The sequence below is a fragment of the Vidua chalybeata genome, chromosome 8 (assembly GCF_026979565.1).
Source record: "Vidua chalybeata isolate OUT-0048 chromosome 8, bVidCha1 merged haplotype, whole genome shotgun sequence".
In the NCBI taxonomy this organism is placed as follows: Eukaryota; Metazoa; Chordata; class Aves; order Passeriformes; family Viduidae; genus Vidua; species Vidua chalybeata.
In genome coordinates, this window is record NC_071537.1 from 8,805,153 (window position 1) to 8,829,301 (window position 24,149).

At 41.8% G+C, this 24,149-nt stretch overlaps 1 protein-coding gene across 8 annotated transcripts in view; it reads right to left on the reverse strand.

Annotated features, from left to right (window-relative positions):
• The window catches only part of TCF7L2 (transcription factor 7 like 2), a 173,493-nt gene that overhangs the window by 13,025 nt on the left and 136,319 nt on the right, over positions 1 to 24,149 (reverse strand). For 4 of the 8 annotated variants that reach the window (XM_053949136.1, XM_053949135.1, XM_053949140.1 and 1 more), the window contains exons 5-10: positions 14,087 to 14,219; positions 11,865 to 11,967; positions 9,142 to 9,228; positions 3,260 to 3,385; positions 2,377 to 2,536; positions 1,542 to 1,649 (exon numbers count right to left, since the gene is read on the reverse strand). In XM_053949136.1, coding sequence (XP_053805111.1) covers positions 1,542 to 1,649; positions 2,377 to 2,536; positions 3,260 to 3,385; positions 9,142 to 9,228; positions 11,865 to 11,967; positions 14,087 to 14,219 — 717 coding nt within the window. Of the gene's footprint in view, positions 1 to 1,541; positions 1,650 to 2,376; positions 2,537 to 3,259; positions 3,401 to 4,992; positions 5,050 to 9,141; positions 9,229 to 11,864; positions 11,968 to 14,086; positions 14,220 to 24,149 lie in introns of all 8 variants that reach the window. The other 4 variants (XM_053949133.1, XM_053949137.1, XM_053949134.1 and 1 more) reach the window with 2 other exon arrangements.

Sequence of the window (24,149 nt, forward strand, 5' to 3'; positions counted from 1 at the left end):
TATGGTCTGACAGCCTCAGGCCAGACTGTGCTGAAAAGGGAAGGAAAATGTGCTAAGCAGGAGCTGTGCCTCATCAGACTTACAAAGGTCTCCTCTGAGGAGCACAGAATCAAGAATATTCTGAACTGGAAGGACAATTGAGCAATGCAGAGGTATACCTGTAATGACCAAGGAGGGAGGGCTGAGCCCAGTGGAAAGAAAAGATGATCAAGAAAACAGAAGGATTTGAAAAATGTCCCTAAGTACATATTGCTAAATAAGTGAGTATGTGTATTCTCCACCACTGAAACGGCAGAAGAGTGTAAAGAGCTCCTGCTGCTTCTCCTGGCTTCACTGCAGACTCTGAACTGGCTTCCTCCCACCCATACATATAAAAATGCAGATTCCTGTAGGCAAGTATTGTCATATAGAGCAAAATAGATTATTTATGGTAAAACAGGCAGTGATGATGATGGGGATGGAAGAGACAGACTTCAGCAAAACCATAATGTGTAACTCTACACAAAACTGGCATCTATCTTAGAGGTGGTGGTCTCCAAACCTGCAGGGAAGTATGACTAGAAGGCAGAGAACAGGGTTTTTTTTACAGAGTTAGAGACCTTGAAAGTTTTAGGTGATTTTTATTTAACTTAAAAAAAAAATCAAGATGCTGCTATAATCCTATTAAAAAGGGTTTAGCGCTCTCACCAATCCACAAATCTGTCAAGAATTTATGGGCTTAGGCTTGCAAACACTTATTACCATCTGCACCTCTTACCCTTCATGGAAGGAGCTATTTAGTACTTGGGGTTATAAAGCTGCCCTTATGCTTTTTAACAGACAAAAAATACTACCACTTTTAGCTCAAAAACAGCCTTTCTGAAAAGTAGAGGGAAGAATCAATTTTAAAACAATCCATTAATTGATCACGAATTCCAATATTCTTTTTAAAAAATGAGGAGGGTAGGGGGAAAAAAAGGTAATATGGGCATGAAAAAGAAAACAAACAAAATACACAACTATAGAGGGTGTAATAATTCATTTAACTCCACTTGAGAGAAAGACTTTCAAAAATAGAATGCTTTTGGTTTTGCCAGTCCTTCTCTGAAGCTAGGATATGTCATTCTTCCACTTTCCACTACACTCCTACACAGATAAGCACAAGACACTAATTATTATATTATCTCTTTTGGTGGAAAGGAGATGAGCCCTACAAGGGGGATTTAAAATTTTGTTTTAAAAAATGAAATTCAAAATGACCACCAAGCCAAACAGCATTTCCAGACCCTGTTAAATGAAGAGAAGACTTTTTTCACAGAGCTCTACTGTTATCCTCAAATTCTAACCCCATACTAGTCCCAGCCAGGAAGCCTCTTCCAAGTGGGAATTACCCCCCAGTAGTTTTGGTATCGCCGAGGGAAGCGCCTGTTGTCGTTACCAGACTGGGGTTCTGAGACTTTCCACGCAGTGCTTGTGTGCAGTGTGCGGTCGAAGCTCAGCAGGTCACACAGACATTTCTACAAGCTCTACTACTACAAGTTTCCACCTACGTAGGAACCTACATAGTTATCCCGTGCAGACCAGCCCGGGTACAGCTGCATGTGAAGCTGTCGCTCCTTTCTTGCTAGTTCATAGTATTTCGCTTGCTCTTCTCTGGATAACGCGTGCCACTGGGGTGGAGAAAAGACAAAAAGACAAAATAAAAAGCACTAGTGGTTGGGTTTTTTTTAAGCATGTTAACAGCAAAGTGTGTTATTTATACATGTAAGTACAGTTAGAATCGATTTTCATAAAGAAGAGATAAAAACAGATGATCTGGCATGCTGACATTCGTATTTTATTTACATCTCTAGATTATAACTGCAGTTAAATCAACTGAACCACAACTAATCATTTACATGCACTCAACCCCTTTGTCTCCTGTTGACAGAGGAGATTTAAGAAATCTAAACAAAAACAGACAGCAGGGGAGATGGTCCAGAAGCTGAACCACTTGTCCTGAGCCAGAACTCAGTTACAGCTTTGGAGGTGTCTCCCCTACTGGCACTTCCTCGCCTCTTCTAGCTCTTACAGGTGCTGATACTGGTACTGTACTCAAAGGTTTTTCATTTCCCATTTACTTTTCTGCCTATCTTGGGCCAAAGTAAAAATCTAAGATTTTTTTATCAACCAGTCATGCAAATGATACTGAAATAAAACTGCTATTAATTAACTCTTCCTCTTCCCCATGAATGACCCCACCAGCAAGAAGTGCCTGTGAAAATTAGAAAACAAACCAAGGCCTTTGGTTTAGCAATTTCCTTACCATTTTTACAATGGCAGAAAACCACAGGGATTCAGAAGGTGTGAATCCTACTGAGTTTCAGGCCCTGCTTGTGCTTGTCCCTTGTTACCTACCCTTCGACCGAGGATTTGGTTGATGGCTGCGCTCTCTTTCAATGTGCATTCTGCTACAACTTTTGCTCTCATTTCCTTCATATACAACATAAATGCATTAAGAGGTTTCTTTATGTGTGGCTTCTTTTTCTCTTCTTCTTTTTTGGAGTCCTGATGTTTTCTGAAGAGTAAAGATACAACAGACAGAGACCTCACAGTGAGAACCCCTTGTGAGTTTATTAAATTAATCCCCTCAATCTCTCTAGCATTAATCTTCAGCAATCTCTAGGAAGAGGACCAGAAGGTTCTCTAGAGCCTTCACTCTGGCTGCTGTATGGGAACAGCCTTAAAAGCATTACAAGAAAACTCACCACATGTTTATGCAACATCACCAAGTACTCTCTGAGCCCCTACAAGAACCTTGGAAGGACATGGGCTCCAGAAAAACGGAGCTCTCCACAAGGAGAGCTTGAGCATGACAGTAAATAATTACACCCCTTTATCAATGGGCTCTTGTCTAAACTCGATACCAGCTCTCTGCAGCTTTGAAGAAGCCATTTTTCGGTTTTTGTCTCATGAGGTGCATTTGTTATCTCAAGGCTTCAAACTAAGCACTGAGTAATAGAGAAACTGGTCAGGAAACTTGAAGCTCAAGAAAATTCCACTTCCTCATTGAAACAGGTGAAATTAGTAACTACTTGCCTATGTCATAGAATGACTCAAAGACTGCTACCATCATTTGGACATACTTTGGCAGCTAAAACATGTTCAAATCGATTATAACAAAAAAGAAAAAAAAAAATTACAGGAAAAACATCACAAACCCAAGCCTTTTTACAAGCCACACATGCACAGGGGATGCTTTGAGTATCCCAAAGAGAAGACAGGGGAAGCAACAACTTACGAGCTGTGGAGTGAGCCGACGTCGCTCTGGGAAGATTCCTGTTTGACTGTTGGTGTGACTATGGCCGGATGAGGAATTCCAGTTGTATGTAAACTATGGTGTGGCGGGACCATGTGTGGAGGAAACCTAGAGGAGAGAAAGCTGTGTAAATTGTCAGAATAAAAATGAATGAATGGGGAGGGATGTGTACACACATTTAAAAAAAAAAAAAAAAAGGCATATAACAAGCACATGACAGCTAGACAAAGCATATGAAAGCTGGCAGCATTAATTAGCAATAAATTAAACATAATGACTCTTCTAATGTCATTAAAGCCAATCTTCCCCTTCATTATCATTACTGACACGAGACATCATGATTTTAACATTAACAAAAGGCGAATTCAACTGGATGAACTTGTGTGAAGGTGGAATTTCAGATACCTGAAACAAAATCCACCAGTCCATTTCTTTGCTAAGAAATTATGTGTGGCAGCCAAGGAATCAATTTTTGTAGTTTTGAATCATGTTGTGAATTTAGGATGACATCTTTTATTCTATATTGACAGCCAAATAAAATATTAATGCAAACACATTCTAGATGCATTTTTGATAATACTTATAGACGCCTCATTAGCTACATTTTGTTGATGGAGCAAAAGAAAATATTTATTTGTGTCTAATAAATCTCTGAGCCACACTGCTTTAACAGAAGGTGGAAGATTGTGGAATTTTTGATCCATTAAAGTAACCTAGAAAGGCTTTAACAGTCTAGCCTTTCTAAAGAGAAAAAAATGTTGTCAGCTTTATGGTTTATGGTCATATACATGGACAGATCCCAGTCCTGCAAGTGGATTCAGAGGGATATGCAATCCTTCTGCATGAGTCCAATTGCTTGGTCGGGATCACAGCACAAACATAGCACAATCATTCAGACTTTTTGCATTTTAACAGAAATGAACAAACTTCTCAAAAGCAGGATTGACTTATATCATTGTTTCTCAACAGTCTCAGAAAGGTTTTGCAGTGAATAAGGAAAGCACAGCATGACTGACTGCCTTCCCCCACTGAAGTCAACAGGTTTCCAGGGAATGGGTTCTAGCCTAAAATTATGTTTCAGAAGTAACTTTCCTCAGAACACCAGAAGTAAAGTGATCTGGCAAGGGCTTTTCTCACTGCAAATCCCCATTCTCATCCCAGATTTTGAACAATCTGATCCAAGTAAAATAACCCAAGATTATGGAACACTCAATGGGATAAATAATTATTTCTTCTATCATCAATATACAATGATTTTTTCTATCCAACAGGATTTGAAAGGGAGTGATATACTATGGATATCACAGTGTATAAGCATCAGAAATATAGTGGGGCTATCTTTTTCTCTCCTCTCTTATAAATTCCAATACCAAGCTTAACAATCCCACCCCTGTGACTGCCTAGACATTCTCTACATTCACAAGATGACACAGAAGTACTTTCATGAACAAGAGCACTGTCCACTACAAGCTCTGAGGATCTTTTGTCTATCAGTTGGTAGTACTCAGGGTGATTAGACAGAACTATTTTGTCTTTGAAGGCAGTGGTGGGAAGAGCAAGGACTGACAGGGAGAATGTGAAATTGTTCAAGTTGTAGAGAATTGCAGTTCTTCACGAACAAAGGCACGGAGAGAAGGGAGGCAGGAAGGTGGGATGGCAAGGGAAGAGGAGGATGGGCAGCAAAATGGTCATTCCTACTTCTGCTAAAGACTCACGGACACAAATCGCCAAGTGGATTGTCCAAGTGCCTTCCCACTCTCTGACAAAAGTAGCTGGGAGAGAAGCACACATTTGAGGATATACTTTGGTTCATGGTAGGTCAGAACAGAAGACAATGTTGAGGCTGCAAAGGAGACTGGCATCCTTGTCCAAGTTCTGCCACAGAACTGCTCACCATCAGCAAGACACAAACTGGGTCTTTGTATTATTTTTTTCTGTTCTTTCTCTGCTTCCATGTGTATGTATTTTGATTGGACATACCTAAAATTTGTTCACAGAGTGCCTGGGACCTTCAGACATGGTACAAAGAAAATAAAAACTGGCAGTGTGAGTTGGATTTTTTTTTTAAATAACTAACAAACATGATCAAAAATAAAACTGGTGGCAAAAAAACTGACCTAGCTGAATGCAGTCTAAGCACAGTGATAAAAGGTTGAGGCACATCCTGTCAAGTGACTGCCCTAGGCAAGACCCAGTGTTTCAGAGAGGACTATACTGCTGGGGCTGGCTAGACCAGAGACAAGGGGACAGTGAAGGATGAAGATGGAGGTGAAAAGCCTTCCTTCAGAGAGCAGGCAGGAAGAGCTCTGCTGGTCTGACATGAGGGCTCAGCGTGAAGTGCAGTGGGCATGTACCAGCAGGGAGAAAATCTAAGTACAGAGCACAACATACACACATTGTGTGAAAGCCTGAAGGATGGCAAAGCCTCCACTGACCTCAGCTGGGATATTTTACTCACTGGGCTTTAAACTCCAGAGAAAGCAGCCTTCAACAGGCAGCTGCAGCTCAGTGGTTATTTTCAGGGTTTCAGTTTCCATGAGAAAGTGCTGTATTCATTACCGATGACCATACTGAATCTGTCCAATTCACAAGGCTGCCTATTGGACTTACACACCCATTCCCATGTTTAGGGCTATAAAAACATGCTCCAGAACCCAAAGTTGCTCTCACAATCCCATGGACTTCCATTGGTGGGATGAGGGTTCAGCCCAAAGTCTGAGTGCCTGCTCATTTCCATGTAGACAGCCACTCACATGGCAATATGAGCAGGGGAAGGGTGTTAATTTTTAACTTCCTGGCTACACTCCAACTTCAGTAATTACATTCAGCAAAAGTGAATTTCCCCTGAAATTTCAATTACAGAAGGTATTTTCCACTACCACCACTTAACTGCTGTGCAGTGTTTGTCTGGTGTAATTCTGCTAAATTATTTCCTGATTTCCTCTCACAGCAGTTGTTTTTTCATAGTAGGTCTACTGTTTGCCCATCACTCAGTTAGCCCTGTCTCATTTTACCTTACAGGCATATTACAGAGGGGTAATGAAGGATCAGGAGATCTTACAGGCATAATACAAGCATACAACTTGAGTGTGGCAAGGCTACAAGCAACAACTAGGAGTAGTAAATGGTTAAAACAACCTGAAAACACTACCTCAACAGTCTAAACCATTTATGAAAAACCACTTTAGTCACCCATTAACCTTTTATAAACTATTCATAAGCATACTTTAACTAAAAACCAGCAATTTCTAAGCTTAGGGAACTAAAGGTTGGGAAGCACTATAGGTTCCAAAGATCCACACCATAATGCAGGTAAAGACGGGAATTACTTTTGAAGGAAGGCTCTGAAAAACTGTGGATGGAGGGGTGAGGTCTGAGGTCTGTGCTGACTTCACTGCTGGGGCACAGCCAGCAGAGCAAAGGCAAGGTTTGCAGCAGGGCTTGCAGCAGGGCCCTGCAGGGCAGTTGCCCAGGGCCAGCATGTCTGGAGGCCAGCAAGGGAATCTCCTGACCACACCGGACACCTGGACAAGGGCTGTCCCCCTGCTGAGCCCAGGCTGACAGGGGAGAACACACACAAAATGATGTATGAGAGCCCAGCTTGCCCAGGGTGCTCCCATGTACAGGAAACCAGAGAAGTTTCTGGGCTGAAACAAAGGGTAAACACCTTAAATCAATTCATCCCCCAGCACATGTGCCTGAGCACGTGCACATGTACGGGCTTCTGTCAGAGACAAAAAGAAAGGCTCCCTGTGTATATGCACACCCCTCACCTTCGCCTAAGACATTCACCAGATTTTTTTTTCTCTAGACAAGTATTCCATGAATTGCAATAAACACCCTAAAAATTCTAAGCAGCTCATTATACACCACTGTCTCCTTTTATGGCTCCAAGCCAGAATATAATGATGAGTCTTAACTTGTTAAGGACAACTAATTTTTTGTTCCTGGCTGTCTCAGGGGCTTCTCTCTTACTCACTCTCACTTTACTTCACTGTTGACATGTTTCTGTTAACTGGATGTCATCTGCCTGCCTTGATTTTATGCACAAGCAGTGGGATGCATTTTTCTGTGCAACAATTCTGCTTTGAGTTGCATTAGATTTGTCATTATTCTCTCATTTTCCCCTTGCACTTGTAACATTTCATCTATTCCTGCCTTATTTTTTGAGCCACGGTGCACCCACATTATGGTTTATACATGATCTTGCTCCCTTTGAAGCCGGCAGATTTCAGAGCCAGCCCTCGTCAGGAGAAGTGCCTGCTACCAATTTAGCAGGCTGAGGGCCCCGAGCTCCAACAACTCAATCTAAAGGGGGTCACAGGGTGGCACAAGCGAGTGTCAGCAAGTGCTGTTTAATTGCCAATCTAGGCTTCTCCATGGTGTTTAAAGTATAATGACCCATCACTTAATTCTGAGAAGTCCTGGCCCTGCTGCTGAATGGAATGAATATCAAAGGATGTGCTAGAACAGGGCAAGGAGCCTACATTTCCTATAACTGCCATAAGTATAATAGACCTCTACTTCTGTCGTCCCATTACCACAATAATGTATTTAATTTGCTGTGTACTCTTTTTAACTAGATACCTTTCATAAAGTCTATCTTGGGAATATAGCCCCCCCTGCTTCCACATCTCCCCCCTCCCTCAAATGACTAGCCTCTCTAATAATAATTAAACTAAATCAAGCTCTACTTTGCCTCACACCATGCCTGCAAGTCTTTTATAGATATTAAAAAAGATTAAATAGGGGGAGGGAACCATTGCTTAAATTTGCAGCTCTCTCCCCAGCCTAGTATTTTTTTCTGTTCTGGGCCTACACTTTTTTTTTTTTAAAGTTGATTTGCCAGTTGTCTATTTGCTGGACCAGCATTTTAATTTAAATTTTTAGTTTTTTGCTTACTTATCTAAAGCATACACCACACTGTTTTCCCACCCATTCATTCATGAGCCCTAGGTACAGATTTCCACTTCTCAGTGATGTGTGCTTCCCCCCAGTCCTCACCAGTCTTTTCCTCCTTAGATCATCTATGCACCAATGCTCACATATTAAACTGCAGAGATGGAGAGGAAGGGACAGAGCAGGGAAGAGATGTGGAACCTTGCTATGTAATGCATGCTAATTTAATTATGTGCCATCATCAAAATGGATTAGCTGTTTCAGCCCATCAGGAAAGTCTAAACTTCCACCGATTTAATTAACCAGGCTGAAAATCAGATGAACAGAAAATAAAACTATCATTAGGAGCAATTACTGATTACTTAAACATAGTGCTGCCAACCAGTTTGTAAATAAAACTAGCAGCCCCTGGAAAATTAGATGGAATTAATTGGAGGTAGGGAGGGGGAGAAATATATACTTCTAAAGCTTTTGAGGGTCAGGCGGGCCCTTTTATGTTGACTATTAGTGTTTGGAGCTTTGGGAGGGGAAAACACAGCACAATAACCTTCCTCCCAACTCTGCTGAAGAGCAGTCCTCCCTCCTGAGCCTTCCCTCCTGCGCACACAGTGCTGCTCTGGCTGATGGCCACCGAGAAGGCAAAGGCTATCACAACTTCTGGCTTTTTCAACATTACATTCTCCCAGCTCTTTCATTTAGTTTGGCTTTTAAAGGTGGCTTCGCACTCCTCTACCTCTCCCTCTACGACAAATTCTTGAGGCCCAAAGACAGCATTAGGACACCACCTTCTCTTCACATGGGAAGGTAGCCCTCGCCCTCTCCTCCACCCCACCAAAAAAGCTAAGGATGGATGTTTAACTCAAGAGCTTTCAGAAATCTGCTGCCTAGATGAAATGCTCTTCTACAGAGAGTGGGAGGAGGAGCTACATTTGCTCTTGATTTAGGACCTCAGTATTTGAACTCACCTTGACATGGAAGCATTGACGGTCAGAGCTGTTGGGTAAGGGTGGCGGAAACCCCCTGTCGTGATTGGGTACACTGGCTGACCTTGCCTGGTAAAAAAGAAGGGAGAGAGAGAATGAGAGAAAGGAAAAAAGGGCTTAAAAAAAAAAAAAAAAGAACAACAAAAAACTTCTCTCTGCACAGTAAGCTTTATTCTCATTTGATCAGAACAAAAATCTTGGGGATTGTACAGCAAGGATCAAAGGAAAGAAACACAGAACAATTTGAATGCCATAAATCTGATAGGAATGGCTAATTAAATTTTATAACCTCTGCTTATGTCAATAGAGACCCTCTCCCCAAGCTGAAACTAGGTGTTTTGTTGTAATAATTAAAGGCGAAGTCTCGCTTGCTTTAATGGAGCCATCACACTAATTGAGGGCTACACATCCAAAGGAAAACAATAATGAATGTAAATTTATACCAAAATAAAGTACAGTGAATCAAAGGACTTCAGTTGCGCTTTGGGCCTCTTTCGGTATTTAGATCTCGGTGAGAAAACATTAAATTAACAGAGCTTAATTTGTAGCCTTTTGTCAGATTAACAAGTGTTGACAAGAGTTACCGGGGGAGAGTCCCCAAGAAGTATTGTGGGTAACCAATAGACAATCACACCTCATTACAATAATTAAAAAATACAGCAACATGCAAAACAGCATCCTCATGAAAGACACACAACTTTTTCTGATGGAGGTTTGTCTGTGCTGGCTAGCTCATTTCATCTGTCCTTCAAATATATAATCTGATTGGGCAGGATGCTTTTGGGGTGGGTACTATGCCAGAAACATGAAGGCCAGTGGAGGGTAGATGGGTTGGGAAGTTGATGGTGAAGTGCAAGTGTCAAGGAGAGGGGAAATTAAAAACTTGGGTTACTTCTCTGAAGTTGGCCATGCTACTCTCCTAGAGCAAAAGCCAATGTGAAGGGGGTGTCACCCCTCAACAAAAATCACTGGGAGAAGCTGTAAGAGCTGTGGGTAGGCAAGCACACCATGGTGTTGACTTGTTCTGAAGCAGCAGGGATGACAGAGTCGTCCAGAGACAGAGGTGGCCATTAGCACCTGCCTGGTGAAACTGGCCACACGTGGCATCATTCACGTGCTTTGGCAGCCATGGCAGGAGGTCCAGGAGGCCAAACCTGTGTCTGCACAATACATACACCCACATGAGCAATGGGGTACAGGTCAGTGAAGAGTTTCTTCCCTGCGCTCTCATGTCTTTCATGTCACTGACTTTTGGCACTAGCTGAGTGTATTTGTTTCAAATGTTGAGGCTGTTGCTGTGCAAACTTGAGCTAAGGAGCTCCATGCACTACAATTGTTCAGGGTGTCCTTTGGAAAAGGTAGATCACCACAAACAAGGAGAAATTTCAGATTTCAGAGAGCGATGCTTTGGATTTTTCTTCTGTTTATGATGTGCTCTTCTGGATAAGCAACATTTAGCAGAGAGGCGATGGACATGCTTCACCCTCGGGGTGGGAGAACCTCTACCCAAAATAGCTGCATGACCACCCACAAGGAAGGGCAGCCTGCAAAATGGCCAGAAGCTCCACCTCTCCTGCATCAACACATTTCTGCTTGAGAAAGGTCTCCAAGGCCTCTGATGCCACCACCTCTCCTTGCCCGAGACCTGGAGATATGCAGTGACCTCCTGCCCTGCCCTGCTCTCCTGTGGGCTGTCAACTCCAGTTCCTCATGGAGGAACTTGTGGAGAGGTATTTCAGCACAGCTGGCCAAACAACCTCAAGCAGAGGCAAACTAGTTTGAACTTCGGGCAATTAATTTCTATAAAAAATATGATCAGCCCAAAACAGAGGAGACCTGTTATGTGAGAAAAACAGAGTAACATAATGCAGAGAACTGTTGTATCCAGCAATACAAATGGATTTTATAAGCATTTAAATCAAATATACTACACAAAAGGTTTAGGCAGTGCTTAAGTGTATTATAAATCTATTGAGAGATGGCAACATAAGAAAAAAAAGAAAATAAGGACTCAATTACTGCTGGGAGCCTCATAGCCAGCAAGGCTCTGCAACTGGGATCTGAGAAGTTGAAAATAAAACAAAACCCCAAACTAACTTTCCATTGGTTTTTTTAAAGCCAGTTTTAAGTAAACTAATTCCTTTTTCTTGTTTAAAATTCCATTCCTCAGATGCCAATTGCCAACTGCCCAGCCACATCTCAACTAGGAATGCTGCTCACTGGCTGATGTAAAGCTCTACTGTTTCATAAGAAAAACAAAAGGGTTTTCAACAGACAAGGCAAATGAAATTTAAAATTGCAAATTTGTAGTGAGGATAGCCTAGTGAAAAAAAAAGGGTCTGTGAGAACCACCCTGAGCCCCTAGAAAACCAAATCTGAGAAAAACTCATGTAGTGCAGTGTAAGGGCAATAACAAGAAAGGACATTTCTGCAGAAGGGTTTAAAAATTCATGCTTCATGAGCTGTCAGCTGGTTGGGATGACATACAAAGCTGTGTCTAACTGCTCAGGTTTGTTTACAATCACATGACCTGGCATATATTTTAATTAACCTTCATGAGGTGGGTAAATGCATAACACTCGGTGAAGTGGCAGCTGGCAAACAAACTCATCCCAATGCACACACACACAAAACATATATATTTTTACATAAGTTTTATACATCAGAAAAAGAAAAAAAGAAATTAAAAAAATGGAACTCCTTACTGTGGTACTAACCATCCTAGCGGATGGGGGATTTGTCCTACAGTGCCTGGTGATAATGGATAATAAGGAGATATATCTGGAGGATGTGGAGGCCTTGGAATTCCTATAGAAGAGGAACATAAAGCAGCATCAGTACTGAAATGTGGAAATAAATAAAATCTAAAGAAAAAAAACGCATATGCTTCTAAATTTCTGTCAATTTACTTTTATTACAGTATTTGTGCCTTCTCTTAGGGTTTTCAAAGGCTTTTTTACATTCTCATTTTTTTAAACAAGAAAAAATGTTGTTATTCACTCCCTCAGTCACCTCTCCAGTCAGAGATAACTATTTTTGTTATTTAGAATTCAGCAGTCTCAGATATAATTTTGCTGTGATACTGTATCTGTATCTGTGATACAGATACTGTACTAGATATTCTCTTAAACGTTCAACACAAAGATGGATCCTGCAACAACTTCATGGTTATTTTAGTTTCAAAGTCAGCCAAAAGACCACAGGCCCTACCCATGTCAATAACATGGCATTATTCCAAAGTAATCTCCAGAACAAGTTTAAAAGTCATTAAAATTGCAAATAATGTTTGCTTTTAAGCAAACCTAGGAAAGCTTTTCTGAAATCAGGAATGGAGGCGAGGGCCCCTGGAAATGCTTGCTAAAACCAGGCGCAGATGCTGAAGGTGTGCAGGGGAGGACAGAGAGCCCACCCATCCTCTCTGGATGAGGTACAGTTCCTACTCAGAAAGTAGAAACCAGCTCCAGACACAAACCTTAAATATTAACGCTCCTTACCTTAAGAGCAAATAGGAATTACTCAGAGGAGTAAGGGTTACAAAGCTGGGTCTTTCAATTAACAAGCCAGGGCACAATTACACAGCAGAAGCAAAATTAAAACAGAGAGCATTAAAAAGAAGGGGTACTGTATTCAGGGCTAAAAATTATTTTTTTAAGTCACTTGGGAAGCTTTTAATCTCTAAATTAAATCTCCTTGTGTGACATTTTCATGCAGACATTGCTTTTTCTCCATTACAAAACCCAAACAGATTAACTGGGCTTTAACCATCCAGTGAGCTATTTGCACACTTGAAAGAATGTTCACAGAAGAAAAGTAAACAGTCTACAGACGTTAATCATATGTTTTACGATAACCATTTAAAAGCTATTCCCTGTACTACCATTATTTAAATGAGAGGTTGACTATGCCATTCACTTGCAATAACCAGGGATGGTGAGATGGATTCCTTTCAAGCCATGTGAAGTCAGCATTAAGCACAATTAAAAGGGGGCCCCAGTTGAAGCATATCGAGTGACAACCAGCTAATGCACAGTCTCATTCAAGGGCTGGAGTTTAGATAAATTATCTGCATAAGTTAGGGCTGACACAGAGTGATTCCTTTGACATGAATTCTGTTTCTGATGAACTTCCCAATTAACTAAATGGGGTTTGGATTAACAAAACCAAAAACCATTGTCACTAGGAACTCAGCACAGCCTGTAGAAAGAAGATTGACACTGTTTGACTTCTTTGGGAGCTCAAGTTAAAAAGGGACTCTTAAAAAGTTAGAATAACATGTAAATTCTTCTCTGTAACACCAATAAATCTAGTCAGGATTTTACATGGTGCTCTATATTCAAGCAGAGTGCCCTTCAGTCTGAACTTAGAGTTGGGTAGACTTACATTGGGGAAAAGAGTTGCAAGTGTAAAGCTGGAGCTAAGTAGTTACAGTGGATGAAAATTCAACATTATAGAAGAAAAATGGCTGAACTCCTGACACAGAAACAATGGGATTTGGGGAATTAAAAGAGATTCATTTTGAAACCGGTCATGACCCACCACCTTTAAAATTCCAGCTGCAATTTTGTAAGTGCAGATCACAGAATGTACATGTTTAATTCTCTGGGTCGTGCATGCAAACCAAGCACTGGTAGATTGAACTACCAGGTGGGGTATCATGCTTGCAAAGAAACACACCTGCAAGCGACCCCACACATGCAACTCTGGTGTCACCCTGCAGAAGCTCTGTGAAAATTCACCCAGTAGGTTTCCTTCTGAAGTCTGATTGGCTTAAAAAGAAAGTATTTTATCTGGGTTTGACATTTTACATGCCCCCTTTGGTGCTCCAGCATGGGAAATCCATATTCCTGCACTCGTCTCCCCTAATGCGCAAAAAGGGAAGATCCACCCACTCCCTCTCAAAAGAAACCCCAAAATACTTCCCACCTACCTGTTTTGGGATCTACATCAGCTGGTAAGTGTGGAGGAGGGTTTCCTGGTGTGAAGTGCTCATTGCTGTATGTGATAAGCGGCGTAAGAGGGTGTACATGGTGTGGGTGCTGCACAACTGGCACTTTGTTAGACTGTCAAGAGAAAAAGGTTGACACTGTTAGAGCAGTGCTGGGCATCCCCCCACTACAGCATGAGGTACGACATACAAAAATCTGAGTAGCCAGGATTTCAATGTGATCCTCAGACTTTTCCACATTCCTTCTTGGCATCACCCTTGCAGTTTTCCCACCCTCTTGCTTAAAACCTCCTCACACACTTTCTCTGCTGTTGAGGTTCTTTAATCTTTTTGACCTGTCATGCTCCTGTACGGAGCAACAGCAATTCTTTAAAATTTTTCCTTTCTATTTTATAATCTTGTGCTTCACCTCCAAGATGCAGGCAGACTCCTCAGTGAGGGGCTGAGAGAGTCCCCCATTTAATTAGCAAGAGACCCAAATGCTCACTGACCTGTAGGTCTTTTCCTCTCCCTTTCCTATCCTCAGTCTCAGTTCTGCATTTTACTCTCATTGCAAATACTCCAGATAAAAAGCCTTTGTAGTGCTGGAGTATTCCCTTCATCAGCAAGCATTAAGCTGACAAGCGATCACCTGCATATTTTATATATATATTTTAGAAGAGCTGATTAATTATCAATTCATCAGAGAGCGCTAATAAATGGAAACTGGATACTGATTAATTAGGCTACTAAAATATTCAGCTATATAAATAATGGCAAAACCCCCCAGATAAAGCCATTGAAATTAACACTCTTGTAGGGGGAATAATCACGTAGATATCATGAGGTTTTCCCCATCACACTCCTAGCTCTGGGGGAAAAAAATATTTTTCTCAACAACAATTAAAAAAAAAATTTAAAAAGGGGTGAATGAATGAAAGAAAAAGGCAGGCTGAACTGTAACTTACCCTTACAAGATCACAAAGAAAAAATTAAGCTGAAACCAGCTGAACTGCTGGACCATTTACTGCGAGTAATCCAATTGCAAAAAACCCTATTCCCCATAGAGGATTTTCACTAAAATCCTACAACAGGGACATTTAACCAGATTAGGTACCAGCAAAGATAAAGAGGCTGGTATTAGATGATGAATGGATTAGAGTCAGGTTTCATTTTAGAATGTGTCTTCATTTCCTTTTATTACTTTAAGTAAGGAACAACTTGCATTAACATCAAGTAAAAGGAATCACATTAAAATAAAGTAGTGATAGCATGGTGGCCGCGATAGCGCCGCTGCTGTTCAGGGTCTGCCAGCACTCTCCTGCTCACTCTCCTGCTCCAGGATGGCTCCAAGCCCACTGCTCACTCCCCAGCACCCCCAAACACATGCACACACCCTCACTGTGCCACCTTAGACAAGCTATTGCTACTATCTGATCTGGCTTCCAATGCTCTGAGCTTCCCTTAAAAGCATTTCAAAAATAATTCAGTTATTCTTTGGGAACGAGCTTCTAGACTGTGGGCAAGCAAGAGGGATGACAAACTGGGAGCAAGGGGGAAAAGAAACATCTGTCTTCCCTGAATAAACAAGAAATCTCTCCATCATGCTTTGGCCAAATGAAGCCCCTTGGCTCCCCCAGCCCTTGCCATAAGTGGCTATTTGGGCTCACTGCTTTGATAATTGCAGAAAAAACTGTGCATCCAAAAGAAGCCAGCCAAGAGCTGTACTTGTGCTTCCCACAACTTCTCCTGTGTTCTTCACCATGTTCATCTCTTTCTGCCACCCTTACATGGGATGATTCCTCTCCACCACCAAGCACTTGGCACAGGGGATCTCCCCTGTCAAGTGGCCACCACGCAGGAAAGAACGTGGTCACGACAGCCAGTGCTGTGATTAACAGCACGATGTGTTGGCTGAGTTGGGTCAGATCTGCCAGCTGAACAGCCAAGGACAACTTTTGGCCACACAGATCCATAATGGTTTCACATCAGGAGGAGATATGAGGATTTGGCTCTCCAAGTTCAAAAAGTCAAAGGAGATGCTCTAACCCAAATCTGTTCTCTTTCAAGTGAACCAACCTAAGCAGTCCAAAAGTAATTGAAAGCTTTGGTAGGGGTTTCACCTAACAAATTATATTTCACACCACACAAAGTAGCAGGCATCTACTCAACAACACATGACATTACAAGCCAAATGACCAGTTGATGAGGTTCACAAAAATGATCATTTCCAATAAGAGCTATTTTTTCTGGCCAAGAACTGTGTTAACTGCTGTTAGGTGACCCACAGTGTGGCCCCATTTACTGAAGAAGTAAATACATGCTGTAGCTTTGTGCTCTCCCAACTCTATCTTCACAACATTGTACGCCTCACCCAGACCCTGACAGACATTAAGTGCTGTCTTCCAGAGAGAGCTTATTTTCACAGAAACTGGAGCTGGTTAGTTAAAAAAATACGTAGAATAACATTAGGGGGTCAGACTTAAGCCGACAAACAAGAAACAACACGTGAGAGGAAAGCTGGACTGACATGGCTCCATCACCAAAGCCAGATGTACCATAGGGGGTTACATGTAAACTGTGGGACACCACCACTCCTTGCTTTGATATACCAAGACCGCCCGCAATATCTCCACAAAACAGAACAACTGCTAAATTATGATGTATTGCACTTAACATGTTTCAGAGACAAATAAAAAGGAAAAACAAATAAAAATCAACAACTAAGAGCTTGAACCTTAAGTCTGCAATTTTTTCCCCTGGTAAGTAATTTTTATTTAGGTTGCTACCACGCACTCAAATGGAGCACTCATATAAAGGTGCAAGGGTAGGATACTCTTTTGACACTCCAATGATGCTGGGCCAGAGGTGGGAGGAGAATGTACCAGGAGAAAGGGAGAAACTGTCATATACACACTCAAAAATATGCTCTCTGGGACAGAGGAGTGTGATCCACTTCCCAGCGAGTCAGTCTGCATCTGTACCACTACCCAGGGACAGGTTTCCATTCTGTTTTGCACTGTTTAGCACACACTGGGGAAAGGGACCATAACTCCCCTCAGAACAGCACACACTATTTGCAAGCCAAGCTAAACATCTGTAATATGCTAAACAAGCTGCTCTTTAAAAGTACTGTTCCTGAATTTAACTAAGTTTCATTGGAAAAGAAAAATAAAGGACTATCTGGGAAAGAGCAGGATTAATCCTGCAGATGCATCTTCTTTTGAAGTCAATGGGAGCTCTGCCTGAGTAACAAGTGTGGTCCTAACCCCATCCACTGGCCATGAAAGGTAAACCACAGAAGCCATCAATAGGAGACACCCATTAGATGACTTTAGACATCCCCCTGCAAAAGGCAATATTTTCCACTATACATTTGTGAGCACTTTATCAAGGGCACTTTTAAGCTAAGAGCCATTGTGAGATGCAGGCATTTCTCTTGCAAGTTGAAGAGCTCCATTTTTGGCTCTGTCAGGCATGGGAAGGGGAGCTGCACTGGTACACACAGATTAGCATCAGGACATGTGGTAACAGGACAGGAACAAGTGGAGATTTATAAAGAGAAATCCCAGCACCTAAGAAGTACCAAGCCCTCTGCTGATAAATCACCCCTCTCCACCAAAAGCTGAGGTCTCATACGCTAGGTTAGAGGGCATGGTAAAGAACTGCAAAAAGACAAGAGAAGTTTGCTTTTCTTGATAACTGCTGCCTGAAGCAACCAGAAGAAATTGTCCCCATAGGGGTTCTACTACTAAACATCTCTATGTGAATTTGAAATGCTTCTAAGAGTGCTTAAACACAGATCAGTTTAAACAATAATGGAGCTCTAGAACGAAATAAATTCTCACACCAAAACCACAACAAATTTTGGACTGATAAATGTTTGAAAGGAATACTGAGATCCATTTAGACTAAGTTCTGATAGGTGCCTTTAGGGAACAAAAAAACCTATCTGAACTTCAGATTTAAACTGCAGGGGATTGTGTGTATAAATTGCTGTGTATTAGTCTTTGTTGCATGGTAAGGACATTTCATTAACAGGATGAAAGATGCTTCTATGCATATACAGCCCAATTTAATACACCCCACTGATGAATACTCCCCATTTATTGAAGAAGTTAATACATGCTGTATAAATCAATAGTTCCTAAGTCTCTGAAAGCAACATAGGACTTGCACAAGATGAAACATTGTATTGTTGAGCACACAAAGAGAAACCAACCTCTAAACAGGAAGAGTTTACTACTGCAAATTCTGCTCGCAAATTCATGGCTTGTTTGGCTTTGGTTAAAAAAAACACGGAAGCATATCAACTCCAAGTCAGAAAAAACCATGCCAGAGACACCAGAGGATGCCCTCACCAGGAAAACATGGGGTTAGTAAAGGCAGGTCTGCACAAAAAGCCACCCAGGCTGAAAACAAGCCATCATGCCATGGCAGTATCGCAGCGGCCAAAGCCTTCGGCCTCTGACTCCTTTCCAGTGCATCCCGAGGGCAGGGGGATGCTCCTGCACCAGCTCAGCCTGAAACTCCAGTAGCTGCCAGCATAGCCCATGCAGCTGCACCCCTTTCCCTGACCTGGGTGGCCTTTGAAATGTCCTTCCAGCCCTGTGAAGCAGGGAGGTGCTGCAGCCCACCGGGCACCCCTCAGCCACCCACGAGCGGGAGGGACTGAGCAGGTGCTCGCACCCAGACCCCCAGAGCCCCGGCCCCTTCCTGCACTATCAGAGGAATGAGAGCTCTCCATCCTCCTTAAAACCTATTAATCAAGAGACACTGAAAACAAATGGAGCTAGAGCTCCGCCTGTCTTTTTACCATGTCCTCCTCTTCCCCACTGCTCTTCTTTTCTGCTGAAGAAAGATGGGCCCTGAAAGTGCTTTTATGAGCCAATACAATACAATAAAACAAAAACAGCACAGAAGAGGGTTTGTCAGCCTTTTCCCCTCCTCTGGGGTGGATGCAGGTCGGCAGTGGTCTTGAATTAGCAGGCCCTCCTGGAATTGCTCCCTGGGCTTAGCAAGGAGTACCATTCAATACCAGTTCACATTAAAAAATAGGTTTCTCTCTATTTTCCAGATGATGCTATTGCAGTTATGCTGACTGTGGCCAGTGAAATGCTAACAGATGGTCCTGAACTGCTCTGCAGTTCCAAAGATGCTCATAAAAGGTTTTTTTTTATCTAAAGTTTGATCTCTCCCTGATTCTGCCTAGGAATGACATCCTTACACAACACTCACCCCCTCACCAACCTGATGCCCTACACAAATCAGGAAATTAAGTTGCAAGTAAAGGCAAATCCCCAAAATATTGCTGCAAATATTTAAATATTTTTCCACTTCCAGGAGAGTCAACACCACCCAAAGCAGAGCATCTGTAAGCACCACTGCAGGTCTGGGGATCACCCACATCAGTAGCCAGCCTGGGTGTGCTTTCTGTGCTGCTGGGTGGCTGGGTGGCACCCCAAACTACACCAAGGAAACTGCATACCATTTAGGTTAACTGAGAAGCTAAAACCAACCATACCCACCAGCTGTATGTAACTTGGTACTCGTCCCCTTCCCAAGCATAAAAATTCAATACAAGTGATGAAGCATTTCCTGAAAAATATCAAAGATTTAATTTTACCCGGCCCTGTTTTGCTAGTGAAGTCACAATTTATTTTTTTAAGGATGCTTTCACACCTGACTAAGCATTCCTGAAAACTGCTTCCCCTTGCTCCTTTATGGCTGATACAGTGGCCTGAGCCCTTTCTCAGTTTAATGTAGCTGATTCCTGCCTAAGGTCCTGCCCTAAGCTAACTGCCCATTGTAGCAGAAGACAAGGCCTCCATTGATAATCACAACTCACCCTGCTAAAAAAAGGCTCATTTTCTTCTTTCACACAAATGATGACAGGAGCACTGACAACCAAGTGCTGGGACAATACCCTCCCCAGGCAGAGCCTTAAAAAATAACCCCAAAAATCCTGCAACAACCCCCACTGCCCTACGCTTAATATATAAATTTAAAAAAAATAAATAAAATGGGTACACACACACAAACACACTTTTGCAGCCTTCTGTTTCTTCCCCTTCCCCCCCCCCCCCCCCCCCCCCACCGACCACTTCCCAGGCCAGTGAGTGCCTACCTGCTCCTGCAAGAACTGCTGGCTTTCAATAAAACCCCGTGGTCTATTAGCAGTCTCTCAGACAAAACAACAAAATCAGCTTCCTGGCTCTAAGTGTCCAGCAATTCATTCATGAAAAGAATAATTTTGGTTTTTTCCCCCCCTTAGCTCAGATGAAGTGTCCCCTGAATATTAGAGAGCTAAGCCACCGTGCTTGACATTTTTCCACATCCTTCCTGTCAGGGTGCGAAGGTACTGAGGGGAGGGGGTGGGGAAATGAGGATTTAAGATGTTCAGGAAATTTCCACTTAATTTCGCCGAAAGGCAATTATGTGAAATGATCTGGTGACAATTAGCATACGCCAAATCCTCTAGTGTACAAGGGGAAGGACTGGGGTTTAGCTATCTAATTACTGCCTGTTAGTTCCGATGCAGGAGGATAAAACACACTAGTAGTAAAACATTATTAACTCTGCTCACACTCAGCTTTCAAAGCTGTTGTGGGCTGAAAGTTTATTATTATGGTATTTGGAGTGGGGTTTTTCCTTGTTTTTTTTTCTTTTTTTTTCTTTTTTAAGAAAAAGACTTGGCATTTTAAGTACAAGTTAAGTGCTGTAGTCTTGGACAATGTGGTGTTAACTCTAATGTCAGGTCAGACCCAAACAAGCACCTGCTACACAAGTGTATAATTTGAGATCCTTCAGCAATGCTGGAATTACATTTACAGCAGTTAGATTTTACCTTACTTATTCTCTTAAGGCTTCACTGATAAAGAGAAAGCACTCTGCTCACCTGCTCTGCCTCACCTCAGCACATGAATTCACACACCAGTTACATCATCTATAGCCCAGAACTGTGGCCTGCATGTACCCAGGCAAGCCTTACACTGAGTATCAACATTAGAGGTTATTTGATCAACAGGTGGATTTTCCCATACCAATAGGACAGAGGAGTGCTCAGTCCCTTTAAGTTTCAGGTAATAAAGCACCCAGATTTATTTTTTCCATTACAAAAGGAGAGGCAATTTCTTCCCCAGTGTGACAAATACTCGGTGCTTTCTCTGCATACTTTAGTTAATTTTAATTACGAGACAGATACCATCTCTGCAGAGCAGGCAAGCCTTCGTTCATTCTAACAAGGCAAAAAAGCAAAAACACTTGGCATATATTACATTAAAACTGAAAAATACATTTTTGCTAATCCATACCAGTACGGTGTGCTGGATGCAAAACCACTAAGCAAAGAGATGGGTGAAACCAAAGCAGGTCTCTGAACACAAATAGGGTAGGAAGGGGAAAGGCACAGAGCAATAACACAAGCACAAAAAATAAGAGAAGATGAGAAGCACAGAAAAAAGCAAATATAAGCAAAATAGTGCTTATAATTGCCCCGACAGACCTTGCTCCATGCTTTTGTGTGAATACCTAGTCATGCAATTTGATTTACTGCCCAACATTCTCTGAAATGTCTCATTATAAACAGCTTTAATTCTTGCTTATAAACCACTTATTTCAGCACTAGACAGACATATGCACTGTAGAAGAAATAGCTCCTGATTTTTTTTAGGGTATCTGTGATTTCTGTCTATAGCAAGAACTTAAATGTGAGGCTGTTAAAAAACAGCAAGAAATGAAAGAAAATTAGCATGTATGCCTATACCTTCTTGTACTTGGCAATTTCACTAATAACAGCATTATTAAAAAATTACCATGCACATACACGCCTTGAGATATGACGACAAGTTTTCACTACAGCCTTTTAAAACGCAGCATTCACAGCGGACTGTGCTCAACACTGATATGGAACACATGTAGCAAATGTATATTAAATTCCTTAACAAATAACAAGGCTCTAAAAACCGTTCTCATTTTTTTATACGCTAAAAACATTACATGCAGCACAATTAAGCAATGCAATTATTAAGTAAATCCAGATCAATTATTTCTTGAATAAATTCAAAAAAGTTTCCTTAAAAATGTTATGTTAAATTCACATGAGAACTGAAACACCTTGCAAGTATTTCAGAAAAAAAAGTAACAGGTACATTTACACAGTGCTGTCAGGCCTTTTGCCCGAAGTCCCAGTAAAAAAACATTCCTCTAAAGGTAAAATATTTGTGAGATCTCACCACCAGTCTTGTAAAACCTGCATATACAACAACATGCAGTGAAAGAAGAAACATGTAAATAACTGTCCTTTTAGATGAATTAATTTTAGAAAAATTCTACAGAATTTTATCCCTTGTTTTATATAAGAAAAGGTAAATAAATCAACTAAGCTAATCAGGCAAAGGTACCACAGAGTACTGAAGTGATAGAAATCCTCCTCCTGGATTGAGTGACTCCGTAAGCAAGTCTGGCAGAATTAGAAAAGGAAACAGCAGAAACTCAAGACTTCCACAAAACCAACAGTGCAAATGTGATGCATTGTAGAATGCTTCAATAAGTTTCTATTTTCTGTGTGCAAGTACGGGTAATACACAAAACAGGCTGAGGGGCAGCTTTACTTTCTGTAATATATAATAATAGGAGAAAGTCTCATGGACTTCTGACAGCAAACACAGAACCACTGTATTAAAACATGTGTTACCTCATATTTTTCAGCGTTCAGTCTTATTTTTCATATTCCTTTATCGCTGGGTAAAATAATTCTTATGCAGTGTCCCTAAAATTTTCACCTTTCACACTACAGCTGAGCTTTCTGAAGAACTCAGAAAATTTAACTGTCAACCAAACACAGGATCAAAAGCACCCAATAAATAGTACTATGTACTATTTTTAATAATTAAAACAAAAAATCTCGTTTCGTGTATAACAAGAGTTAAACCATTCCATCTCCAAACTCCCTTAACTGTAACGTATGTGCCCTGTTACAAATCAACTTTTCTTCCTTTAAGAAAAAAAACCCAAAACCCCAAACATTTTTACCTTCATGGTTTCAGAGTTTAGGAAATATCGTACTGAACTGAAGAAAGCTTTGAAGTGGCCCCCTCCGCCCCAAAGGAAAAAAAGAGAAGAAAAGCTAGTGATGTCATGGTCACTGTGTGGCTGCCTGACTGCAGATGTAACACAGCTCTACACGCGCACACACTTCTCTTCTCCCTCGCTGGTAACCATTGTTCAGCAGCCAGGAATCAGCCCCCGAAACCTGCTGCACACCGGGCTCTGAAACACCGCCCTGCTAACACACCCCGATCCCACCCTGGATGCACAAGGAAAAAATCCCTTTCCCCCTCCCACTCCCCCAAGCAAACCCCAAACCCGGGCGGAGGGAAGGGCACAGAGGAGGAGTGCAACAACTGTCCCACTGCACCATTGTGTCGCGACAGCGGCTCTGCCGCTCGCTCCTCGCCACTGCTGTCAAATTAAGCGGCATCGAAAAGTCGCGCTTCCCCCTACTAAAAAAGAGGATTACCATAAAATAAATAAATAAAAACAATGTAGCTAACAAAGGTCACAGCTGGAGATGCTTGCTTGGTTTCTCACGCTCCCCCCCTCCCCATTTTTTTTTTTTTTGATTCCACACAGGAAGAAAAGGAAGGAGAGGGAGAGAGGAGGAGAGGGAGAGAAGTCACATCAGAAGTTCAATGGTCAAGACGGAAAGCGCGCACGCAGAAAGTGCTACTCACCCAGCAATTCAAATTGAGATGCCAGCAGCCGAACTGCTGGAAGAGAGAGAACCCAGAGGCAAGCGCTCCTCCTTTACCACTCAAATCTTCCATTCCCACTAAAATTGCATCCCTCGGGTACATAACAGCTTTGTCTTTCCTTCTGTTAACCTCAAAAACTTTTTTTCTTTACTGTCTAGATGCCAATTGTGCTGGCTTTGTATTATTTTCCTTGCAGCTTTTCTTGCTCTTTTTCTTTCCCCGTTCCCCCCCTTCACTTAAAGTACTGGAAAAGCTGTCTTAAAAGATCAAGATGTCTCCAGTTTTTTGGCCTGGTGTTTTCTGAATGCTCA